At 41.6% G+C, this 12,768-nt stretch overlaps 1 protein-coding gene across 1 annotated transcript; it reads left to right on the top strand.

The window, feature by feature from the left end:
- Window positions 1-295: 295 nt before the first annotated feature.
- Window positions 296-4,296, top strand: LOC125281346 (olfactory receptor 5AN1-like). Its single transcript, XM_057317326.1, has one exon. It carries the CDS (start codon window positions 434-436, stop codon window positions 1,370-1,372), a length of 939 nt encoding a protein of 312 aa, XP_057173309.1. The 5' UTR covers window positions 296-433; the 3' UTR covers window positions 1,373-4,296.
- The last annotated feature ends 8,472 nt before the right edge of the window (window positions 4,297-12,768 follow it).

Here is a 12,768-nt window from a genome sequence, read left to right as displayed (position 1 = left end):
CTCCGCTATGAGCCTGCTTCTTCCTCTCCCACTCCCCCTCCTTGAGTTCCCTCTCTCGCTGGCTGTCTTTATCTCTGTTGAAAAATAAAGAAAATAAAAGAAAATCCTTTTTAAAAATTACATTTAAAAAACTCTTTAATTTTCATGAGACTTTATGAAATAATTGAGAAGCTGGAGCACTTTTTCCCTTTTTATTTTGAATTCAGTTAGTCAACAAATAGTACATAATTATTTGAAGCACTTTTAAAAACACACTTCTCGATAATTTCAGATGAAAAGCTGGGTGTTTTCATTAGGACAGTGAAGGATTGCTTCTTTCCTTGTACTCATTGGAGGAAAAAAATGACACATACGAGAATTGTAATGCTGTCATTTCACCTGAGTCAGCAGTGCATTCTCTTCTTTCTTTTCTGATTTCAGAAGCAGCAAGCCAATGATTGGGGGAGGAAATATTACAGAGATCACTTATTTCATCCTTTTGGGATTCTCTGATTTTCCCAGAATCCTAGCAGTGCTCTTTGTTGTATTCCTGCTGATCTACATTTTGACTCTGACTTGGAACCTGTGCCTCATCATCTTAATAACGATGGACTCTCACCTCCACACACCCATGTACTTCTTCCTCAGTAATCTGTCCTTCATAGATATCTGCTATGTGACTTCGATAGCTCCCAAGATGCTCTCCACCTTTTTCCAAGAGCAGCAGACTATCACCTTTGTGGGTTGTGCTGTTCAGTACTTTGTCTTTTCAACCATGGGACTGAGTGAGTCTTGTCTCAGGACAGCCATGGCTTATGACCGATATGCTGCCATTTGTAATCCACTTCTCTATTCAGCAATCATGTCACCCACCCTCTGTTTTCGGATGGTGCTGGGATCCTATTTGACTGGACTCTCTGCTTCTATATCCCAATTGTGTACCATGTTTCAGCTCCACTTCTGTGGGCCTAATGTCATCAAGCACTTCTTCTGTGACATGCCCCAACTTTTAGTACTGTCCTGCGCTGACACTTTCTTTGTACAACTGTTGATTGCTATATTAGCAATGGTCTTTGGGATAATAAATGCCCTCATTATCATGATATCCTATGGCTATATTGTCATGTCCATCATGAAGATCACTTCAGCTAAAGGCAGGTCCAAGGCTTTCAACACCTGTGCTTCTCATCTGACAGCGGTTTCCCTCTTCTATACCTCAGGTATGTTTGTCTATTTGAGTTCCAGCTCTGGTGGTTCCTCCAGCTTTGACAGATTTGCATCAGTATTCTACACCGTGATTATTCCCATGTTGAATCCGTTGATTTACAGTCTGAGGAACAAGGAAATCAAAGATGCCTTGAAGAGGTTACAAAAGAAGAGATGGTCTTGCTGAGGTCCTATCCAGATTCGTCCTATCAGAAACCTTAACCCCCAGTAATATGCACATGAATGGACTCTAACAAAATTCCTACTGCCTTTGGATAAAGAAAGCTTAATTTGACACAGATAATATGCCAAATGGACTGACAGCTGACTTGATTCCACACAAACCCAACACCTCTAAGTCCTGGAGGTTCTTACTTTCACCCTACATGAGGAGTGGCCTCATCATTTATTAATAATCTGCAAGTGGGACTACTGGTTGGCTCAGGTGGTTAAGCGTCTGCCTTATTCTCAGGTCATGATACCAGGGTCATGGAATGGAGCCCCACATTGGGCTCTGTGGTCAGTGGAGAGTCTGCTTCTCCCTCTCACTCTCCTCTGTGCTTTCTCTCTCCCTCAGAAAATAAATGAAATACCGTAAAAAATATTAGAGTTAGTAAATAATAAATATTGCAAACTAAGAACAAATACGGAGAGCTGGTATTCTTTTTTATTGTCTGTGTTCAACATTTTACGTCATAGAAGTTTATGGTTTTGTATGGGGTGACCTAATTTATGGAGTAGATTATTAGACTTACTCTAATGCTAATATTTTCTGGGAAGCCTCAAGAGCCAGAGATGAAATAGTGCGATAGGCAGGGATTTTAACTGTGGCCAGTTTTCTCTGTCTCAAGCAGAACATAAAAGTTTTGGTCCTCATGATCTGTTTGAAAAGTGGATCAAGATGTGTATCAACACTGGCTGCTGATATACAGGTTGCTCAGACTTGAACCAACTGATATAAACAGATATCATTACAATTACATATTATCCCTGGAGATTCACTGGGTTTTTAATGCTTTTTGGGGGGAACAGGGTCTCAATTCTGATAAGTCACATAATTCTTCCATTTAGTTAAGACTATAAATGAAGAGGTATTTGAAGCCTTGCCAAATTTTTCACAAGTTTACAGATGGACAGGGCTGAGAGAAGGAGAATCATTGAACCCCTGGGAGAGCGTGTGAAGGCTTATCCCACTCCACAGAAGTAGTGCAGTATGAATAAAGGATGTGTGCCCTCATCCCCGCCATGCAGGCATAGGTATGTTCTTTGGAGCACTGTTCTTTAAAAATGTGTAAGAATGTATGAGAAGTCTTTCTAAGGAACCATGAGGGCCTCAGTAGGAGAAGAGCCTCTGTGAGGAATGTAACACAGTGTTATTGGTTATAGTCATTATGCTATGCATTAGATTGCCAGGTTTCTTTATCATTTAGTTGCCAGACTGTAGCTTTTCAAAAAACCAATCTCCAATTCCCTTGCCCCCCAGGCCCTGCTAACCACCATTGTGCTCTCTGTTACTATGAGTTTGGCTTTCTGATTCTGCCTATTCGTGATCTCATACAGTATTTGTCTTTCTCTGTCTGGCTTATCTCACTTGGCATAATGCCGTCAGGGTGCATCCATAATGTCTCAAATGTCAGGAGTTCCTTCACTCTCCCAGTTGAATAATATTCCACTCTATTGTGTGTAAATACCATGTCTTCTTTATCATCTTTATCATTCCCATATCTTGTCTGTTATGAATAAAGCTGCAATATTCATGGGAGTGCAGATTATCTTTTTGGTATTTGGTTTTATTTGTGTTGAATGTATACCCAGAAGTGGGGTTGGTGGATCATATGGTAGTTCTCTAAGTTTTTGATGAACATCCCTACTATTGTTGATAGTGGCTGAACCAAATTATGTTTCCACCAAAAGTATACCCTTTATTCCACATCCTAACCACCACTTGTTATCTCTTTCTGGATGGTAGCCATTCTAACAGGTGTGAGTCGATACCTCATTGTGCATTTAATTCACATTTCCCTGATGATTAGTAATGTTGGGAACCTTTTCATATACCTGTTGGCCATTTGAGTGTCTTCTAGGACGAATATCTATTCATTTCCTCTACCGATTTTTTAATCAGATTGTTTTGCTTTGGAGTTGTAGGAGTTCTTTATATATATCAGACATTAACCCCTTATATGATACATGCTTGGCAAATATTTTTCAAGCTATGGTTTACAGGTATTTTCGTCCATTCCGTCAGTTGATTTATTTTGTTGATTGTTTCTTTTGCTGTGTGGAAGGTTTTACATTTGATATAGTTCTGCTTGTTGCATTTTGCTTTTGTTGCTTATGCTTTTGGTGTGAGATACAAAATATCGTTTTCAAGACTAAGGTCAAGGAGCTTGTTCCCTATCTTTCCTTCTAGAAGTTTTATGGTTTCAGATCTAACCTTCCTGTCTTTAATCCAATCAGGGTTAATTTTTGTGAGTGGTGGAAGGTAGTGGTCCAATTTCATTATTGTGCATAGGGTCATCCAGTTTTTCCAAAACCATAAGTTAAAGAGACTATTCTTTCCCCACTGAGTATGGGTGAGTCCTTTGTTAAATGTTAGTTGTATTGATGGGAGTTTATTTATGGAATCTATTGTGTTCTGTTCATCTGTGTAACTTTTATGTCAGACCCATACTGTTTTATTTAGTATAGCTTTGTAGTATAGTTTGAAATCAGGAGTGTGATGTCTTCCCTTTTGTTCTTTCTCACGATTGCTTTGGTTTCGGTCTGTTAAAGTTTCATGCAAATTTTAGGATTCCTTTTGTATTCTGGTGAAAAAAATGTAATTGGAATTTTTTTATTTGAATTCACTTAGCCATGGTAACGTACATCATTAGTTTTTGATATAATGTTCAATGAATCATTAGTTGAGTATATCACCCCGTGCTCATCGTATCACGTGTCCTCTTTAGTGCCCATCACCCAGTTTCCCAGTCTCCCCACCCACCTTCCTTTCCACAACATTCAGTTTGTTTCCTGGAGTCAAGAGTCTCATATGGTTTGTCTCCCTCTCTGATATCTTCCAGGTCTCTTCCACCACCCCACCCCTATTGTCCCCTGCATTATTCCTTAATTCCACATATGAGTGAAATCATATGACAGTTGTGTTTCTCTGATTGACCTGTTTCACTTAGCATAATACCTCCATACCATTCGTGTTGATATAAATGTTAGATATTCATCCTTTCTTTTGGCTGAGTAATATTCCATTGTATATATGAACCACATCTTCTTTACCCATTCACCTGTTGAAAGACATCTTGGCTCATTCCACAGTTTTTGTTTTTCCTTTTCAACAGTCCTTGGTGATTCGGGGCCTTTTCTGGTTGCATACAAATTTAAGGACTATTTGTTCCAGCTCTTTGAAAAATGTCATTGGTATTTTGATCGGGATAGCATTGAAAGTGTAGATTGCTCTGGGTAGCATGGACATTTTAACTATGTTAATTCTTCCGATCCATGAGCATGGAATATTTTTCCATCTTTTTGTGACTTCCTTAATGTCTTTCAAGAGTGATTTGTGGTTTCTAGAATATAGATCCTTTATGTCTCTGGTTAAGTTAATTACAAGGTAATGTATGGTTTTTGGTGCTATCGTAAATGGGATGGATTCCCTAATTTCTCTTTCTTCAGTCTCATTATTCATGTATAGAAATGCAACTGATCTCTGAGCATTGATTTTGTATCCTGCCACATTACTGAACTGCTCTATGACTTCTAGTAGTTTGGGGTGGAGTTTTGGGTTTTCCATATAGAGTATCATGTCATCTGTGAAGAGAGAGAGTTTGACTTCTTCTTTGCCGATTTGGATACCTTATCTCTTTTTGTTGTCTGATTGCTGTTGCAAGGACTTCTAGTACTATGTTGAATAATAGTGGCGAGAGTGGACATCCTTGTGTTCCTGATCTTAAGGGAAAGGCTTTTGGCTTTTCCCCATTGAGAATGATATTTGCTGTAGGCTTTTCATAGATGGTTTTTATGAGATTGAGGAATGTACCCTATATCCCTACACTCTGAAGTGTTTTAATCAGGAAAGGACTGTATTTTGTCAAATGCTTTTTCTGCATCAATTGAGAGGATCATATGGCTCCTGAGTCTTTTCTTGTTGATATGATGTATCACGCTGATTGATTTGTGAATGTTGAACCACGCTTGCATCCCAGGGATGAATCCTACTTGGTCATGATGGATAATCCTTTTAATGTACTGTTGGATTCTATTAGCCAGGATCTTGTTGAGGATTTAGGCGCCCATATTCATTAGGGAAATCGGTCTGTAATTCTCCATTTTGATGGGGTCTTTGCCTGGTTTGGGGATCAAGGTAATATTGGCCTCATAGAATGAGTTTGGTAGCTTTCCTTCTGTTTCTATTTTTTGAAATAGCTTTAGGAGAATAGGTATTATTTCTTCTTTGAATGTTTGGTAGAATTCCCCAGGAAAACCATCCGGGCCTGGAGTTTTGTTATTTGGAAGGTTGTTTATCACTGACTCAATCTCTTCATAATTAATTGGTCTGTTTAAAAAATCAGTTTCTTCATGTTTCAGTCTTGGTAGTTTATAGGTTTTAGGAAGGCCTCCATCTCGTCCAGATTGCTTAATTTATTGGCATAAAGCTGTTGATAAACATTTCTAATAATCCTTCCAATTTCATTGGTGTTGGTTGTGACCTCTCCCTTTTCATTCATAATTTTATTAATTTGGGTCCTTTCTCTATTCTTTTGGATAAGTCTTGCCAGTGGTCTGTCAATTTTATTGATTCTCTCAAGGAACCAGCTTCTAGTTCTGTTGATCTGCTCTACTGTACTACTGGTTTCTTTTCTTTTTCTTTTTTTTTTTTTAAAGATTTTATTTATTTATTTGACAGAGATAGAGACAGCCAGCGAGAGAGGGAACACAAGCAGGGGGACTGGGAGAGGAAGAAGCAGGCTCATAGCGGAAGAGCCTGATGTGGGGCTCGATCCCAGAACGCCGGGATCATGCCCTGAGCCAAAGGCAGACGCTTAACTGCTGTGCCACCCAGGCGCCCCTGTACTACTGGTTTCTAATTCATTGATTTCTGCTCTAATTTTGGTCAACTGCTTCCTTGTGCGTGGATTAGGCCTGTCTGTTGCTGCTCCAGCTTCTTGAGGTGAGAATATAGAAACTGCATTTTAGATTTTTCTATTCTTTTGAGTGAGGCTTGGATGGCTTTGTATTTCCCCCTTAGGACTGCCTTTGCAGTATCCCATAGGTTTTGGACCATTGTGTTTTCATTCTCGTTGGTCTCCATAAATTGTTTAAATTGATTTTTGATTTCCTGGTTTATCGAGTCATTCCTGGGCAGGATGGTTCTTCGTCTCCAAGTGTTTGAGTTTCTTCCAAATTTTTCCTTGTGGTTGAGTTCCAATTTCAGAGCGTTGTGGTCGAGAATATGCAGGGAATAATTTCAAACTTTTGGTATCGGTTGAGACCTGTTTTGTGACCCAGAACATGGTCTATTCTTGAGAATGTTCCATGGGCATTAGAATAGAATGAGTAGGGGGGAGGAGTTAAGATGGCAGAGGAGTAGGGGACCCCTTTTTCAGCCGGTCCCCTGAGTCAAGCTGGATAGGTACCAGACCAGCCTAAATAACCATGGAATCAGCCTGAGACGCAGGAAGATGCATCTGGATCTCTACAAATGAACATCTCCAGCGCTGAGTATTGAGGTACGAAGAGGGGAGCCGTAAAACCACGCACAGATATCGGAAGATAAATGGAAGGGGGAGGGAGCCGCCGCATTTGGGAGCCAGGAAGCGGCAGCCAACTGCACGGGGGAGCGGGCGGACTCGCGGTCGGCACCCGCGAAACAGTGGACTGAGACCCTGAACCGGGTGCACACGCCACCAGGCTTCTCGCAGAACACCAGAATCCCGGTGTGCTCACGGGATCCAGACTGAGACCGGGAGCTCCGGGACCGTGCGCGGGGTGGCTGGCGGCTGGCGGGCCACCTGCACGGGGAAGCGGGTGGACTCGCGGTCGGCACCCGCGAAACATCACAATCAAGTGGGATTCATACCTGGGATGCAGGCGTGGTTCGATATTCACAAATCAATCAGCATGATACATCATATCAACAAGAAAAGACTCAGGAACCATATGATCCTCTCAATCGATGCCGAAAAAGCATTTGACAAAATACAGCATCCTTTCCTGATTAAAACCCTTCAGAGTGTAGGAATAGAAGGTACATTTCTCAATCTCATAAAAGCCATCTATGAAAAGCATACTGCAAATATTATTCTCAATGGGGAAAAGCTGGAAGCCTTTCCCTTAAGATCAGGAACTCGACAAGGATGCCCACTCTCGCCACTATTATTCAACATAGTACTAGAAGTCTTTGCAACAACAATCAGACGACAAAAAGGGATCAAAGGTATTCAAATCAGCAAAGAAGAAGTCAAACTGTCTCTCTTCGCAGATGACATGATACTCTATATGGAAAACCCAAAAGAAGCCACTCCCAAACTATTAGAAGTTATAGAGCAATTCAGTAATGTGGCGGGATATAAAATCAATGCTCAGAAATCAGTTGCATTCTGTACACAAATAACGAGACCGAAGAAAGAGAAATTAGGGAATCCATCCCATTTACAATAGCACCAAAAACCATACGTTACCTTGGAATTAACTTAACCAGAGACGTAAAGGACCTATATTCTAGAAACTGTAAATCACTCTTGAAAGACATTGAGGAAGACATAAAAAAGATGGAAAGATATTCCATGCTCATGGATCGGAAGAATTAACATAGTTAAAATGTCCATGCTAACCAGAGCAATCTACACTTTCAATGCTATCCCGATCAAAATACCGAGGACATTTTTCAAAGAACTGGAACAAATAGTCCTTAAATTTGTATGGAACCAGAAAAGGCCCCGAATCTCCAAGGAACTGTTGAAAAGGAAAAACAAAGCTGGGGGCGTCACAATGCTGGATTTCGAGCTGTACTACAAAGCTGTGATCACAAAGACAGCATGGTACTGGCACAAAAACAGACACATAGACCAATGGAACTGAATAGAGAGCCCAGAAATGGACCCTTGGCTCTTTGGGCAACTAATCTTTGATAAAGCAGGAAAAAACATCCGGTGGGAAAAAGACAGTCTCTTCAATAAATGGTGCTGGGAAAATTGGACAGCTACATGCAAAAGAATGAAACTCGACCACTATCTCACACCATACACAAAAATAAACTCCAAATGGATGAAAGACCTCGATGTGAGACAGGAATCCATCAAAATTCTAGAGGAGAACATAGGCAGCAACCTCTACGACATCAGCCAAAGCAACCTTTTTCATGATACATCCCCAAAGGCAAGAGAAACAAAAGATAAAATGAATTTATGGGACTTCATCAAGATTAAAAATTTCTGCACAGCCAAGGAAACAGTCAGAAAAACTAAGAGGCAGCCCACGGAATGGGAGAATATGTTTGCAAATGACACTACAGATAAAGGACTGGTATCCAAGATCTACAAAGAACTTCTCAAACTCAATACACGAGAAACAAATAAATCAAAAAATGGGCAGAAGATATGAACAGACACTTTTCCAATGAAGACATACAAATGGCTAACAGACACATGAAAAAATGTTCAAAATCATTAGCCATCAAGGAAATTCAAATCAAAACCACACTGAGATACCACCTTACGCCAGTTAGAATGGCAAAAATAGACAAGGCAAGAAACAACAATTGTTGGAGAGGATGTGGAGAAAGGGGATCCCTCCTACATTGTTGGTGGGAATGCAAGTTGGTACAGCCACTCTGGAAAACAGTGTGGAGGTCCCTTAAAAAGTTAAAAATTGAGTTACCCTATGATCCAGCCATTGCAGTACTGGGTGTTTACCCCAAAGATACAGACGTAGTAAAGAGAAGGGCCATATGCACCCCAATGTTCATAGCAGCAATGTCCATAATAGCTAAATCGTGGAAGGAGCCGAGATGCCCTTCAACAGGTGACTGGATTAAGAAGTTGTGGTCCATATATGCAATGGAATATTACTCAGCTATCAGAAAGAACGAGTTCTCAACATTTGCTACAACATGGACGGCACTGAAGGAGATAATGGTAAGTGAAATAAGTCAAGCAGAGAAAGACAACTATCATATGATTTCTCTCATCTATGGAACATAAGAACTAGGATGATCAGTACGGGAAGAAAGGGATAAAGAAAGGGGGGGTAATCAGAAGGGGGAATGAAACATGAGAGACTACGGACTATGAGAAACAAACTGAGGGCCTCAGAGCGGAGGGGAGTGGGGGAATGGGATAGGCCAGTGATGGGTAGTAAGGAGGGCACATATTGCACGGTGCACTGGGTGTTATACATAACTAATGAATCATTGAGCCTTACATTGGAAACCAGGGATGTACTGTATGGTGACTAACATAATAAAATAAAAAATCATTATTAAAAAAAAAAAAGAATAGAATGAGTATTCTTTGGTTCTGGGGTGTAGTGTTCTATATATATCTATGAGGTCCAACTCGTCGAGTATGGTATTCAAAGCTCTTGTTTCTTTGCTGATTTCTTGCTTAGGTGATCTGTCTATTGCTGATAGTGGAGTGTTGAGGTCTCCTACTATTAGTGTATTTTTATCTATATGTTTGTTTATTGTTGTTAAGAGTTGGCTTGTGTATCTTGCTGCTCCCCTGTTGGGGGCATATATATTTATAATTGTCATATCCACTTGTTGTATACATCCTTTAAGAATAATATAGTGCCCTTCTGTGTCTCTAACTATAGTCTTTAGTTTAAAATCCAATCTGTCTGCTATGAGAATTGCTACCCCAGCTTTCTTTTGAGGTCCATTGGCATGAAAGATGGTATTCCATCCCTTTACTTTCAGTCTGAATGTATCTTTGGGTTCAAAATGAGTCTCTTTTAGACAGCAAATGGATGGGTCAAGTCTTTTTATCCAATCTGCAACCCTGTGGTGTTTTATGGGAGCATTTAGGCCATTTACATTGAGACTGATTATTGAGAGATATGATTTTAATGATGCCATGTTTCCAGTAACGTCTTTGTTTCTATAGATTGTGACTTTCTATTCTGTATCACCTTTGGGGCCTTTTTACTTTTATAGAACCCCCCTTAATATCTCCTGTAGGGCTGGTTTCGTGGTTACGAAATTGGTCAATGACTGGCGATTCTGGAAGGTCTTTATTTCTCCATCAATTCTGAATGACAGCCTTGCAGGATAAAGGATCCTTGGCTGCATGTTTTTCTCTGAAAGAGTTTTAAAAATGCCCCCCCAACCCTTTCTCTCATTCCAGGTCTGTGTAGACAGGTCTGATGTAATTCTGATACCTTTGCCTTGGTACGTGAGAAATTTCTTTGCCCTGGCTGCTTTCAATACTGTATCCTTGGATCTAATATTTGCAAATTGCACTATGACGTGACGTGGCGTAGGTTTGTCATGGTTGAGCTTGGAGGGGTCCTCTCTGCCTCTTGGACATGAATGTTTGTTTCCTTTGCTAGATTAGGGAAGTTTTCAGCTACAATTTGTTCAAATATCTCTTCTAGACCTCTGTTTTTCTCCACCCACTCGGGGATGCCGATGATTCTGACACTGGAACGTTTCATTGAGTCAGTAATCTCCCGTAACCTACATTCCTGAGCGTGGATTTTTTTTAGTCCAGATTCTATTTTAGCTTTTTCTTCTACTAACCCATCCTCCAATTCACTGATACGTTCTTCTACCTCATTCACCCTGGCCGTCAAAGCCTCTAGTTTTGACTGCATTTGGCTCATATAATTTTAATTTCTGCCAGATTCACTCTCATTTCCACCCTTAGAGATTCTATATTCTCATTAACATTTTCGTTAATACTTTTTTCAAGTCTACACATCATCTTGACCATTGTTACTCTGAATTCCATTTCTGATAATTTGGTTATATCCATATCCCTTAGTTCTGTGGCAGAGGCCACAGACTCATTGTCTTTTTTTTTTTTTTTTTGCTGGGGGGGGGATTTCTCCTTCTCGTCATTCTGATGAGGAGAGGTTGCAGGGTTGTCCAGAGCCCAAATTATTGACCGGGACCCAGGCCGTGTGCCCTTGTTTTATAGGGATCTTAGGGATGTGGGCTTTTTTTTTTTTAAGATTTTATTTATTTATGTGACAGAGAGACAGCCAGCGAGAGAGGGAACACAAGCAGGGGAGTGGGAGAGGAAGAAGCAGGCTCCCAGCGGAGGAGCCCGATGTGGGACTCGATTCAGGAACGCCGGGATCACACACTGAGCCTAAGACAGACGCTTAAGGACTGCGCCACCCAGGCACCCCGGGATGTGGGCTTCTTGATTTTTCAGCCTGACTTCTGGGGGAGGGGCCTGCCATGCCAATACTCAGGCAAGCCTGTTTGGGTAGAGTCTCCGTGTCCCCTGTGAGGGGGAATGGGGGTGGGCACACTGTGAGCCGGTATTTCCAGGCATTTGTTCTCTGGCGGCTTTCCCTGGTGGTTTGCTGTGCCTCTTCTGAGAGTCAGAGCAGCAGTGGCTGAATCTCAGCTTCTGTCTCAGAACAGAGGAATTGTGGACCATTCTCCACTGATGTTCTGGCCACTTTAACTCTGTTGCTGTTGGTGCTGCTCAACCCTGCAGCGTCCTGGGATGTGCACCTCACACCCGGCATCCCAGCCCTCATTTCTAGGGCCATCGCGTCTCTGTCCTTTGTGTTTCTAACACCGCCAGCAGCCAGTCACCCTTGTGTGTTCCCGGAGCTCCTGGTCTCAGTCTGGTTCCAGTGAGCACACCGGAATTCCGTGAGAAGTCTGGCGGTGCAAGCTCCCCGCTCATGGTCACAGTCTGCTCTCTCCCGGGTGCAGGTCCGCGACTCCGCCCACTCCCCTGTGCAGGTGGCTACTGCTTCCTGGCGCCTGAACTCTGCGGCTCCCTCCCCCTTCCGTTTATCTTCTGATATCTGTGCGCGGTTTCACGGCTCCCTGCTTCGTACCTTAATACTCAGCGCTGGAGATGTTCATTTGTAGAGATCCAGATGTATCTTCCTGTGTCTCAGGCTAATTCCGTGAATGTTCAGGCTGGTCTGGTACCTATCCAGCTCGACTCAGGGGACCAGCTGAAAAAGGGGTCCCCTACTCCTCTGCCATCTTAACTCCTCCCCGGGTAGCTCTATTTTCAACACCTTGAGGAACCTCCATACTGTTTTCCAGAGTTGCTGTACCAGCTTAGATTCCCACCAGCAGTGTTACCCCTTTCTCCACATCCTCCGTAACATTTGTTGTTTCCTGTCTTGTTAATTTTAGCCATTCTGACTGGTGTGAGGATGAGGTGGTATCTCATTGTGGTTTTGATTTGTATTTCCCGCATGCCAAGTGATGGGAAGCATTTTTGCATGTGTCTGTTGGCCGTTTGTATGCCTTCTTTGGAGAAATGTCTGCTCATGTCTTCTGCCCATATCTTGACTTGATTATTTGTTTATTTTGGCAATGAATTGAGAAGTTCTTTATAGATCTTGGATACCAGCTCTTTATCTGTTTGTCATCTGCAAATATCTTCT

The sequence above is a fragment of the Ursus arctos genome, unplaced genomic scaffold (assembly GCF_023065955.2).
Source record: "Ursus arctos isolate Adak ecotype North America unplaced genomic scaffold, UrsArc2.0 scaffold_23, whole genome shotgun sequence".
NCBI lineage: Eukaryota > Metazoa > Chordata > Mammalia > Carnivora > Ursidae > Ursus > Ursus arctos.
This window is presented reverse-complemented; position numbering and strand designations above follow the sequence as displayed.

What these genes read in the sequence shown, in the direction of transcription:
- LOC125281346 (XM_057317326.1), top strand. Translation starts at nt 434, where the DNA reads ATGATTGGGGGAGGAAATATTACAGAGATCACTTATTTCATCCTTTTG.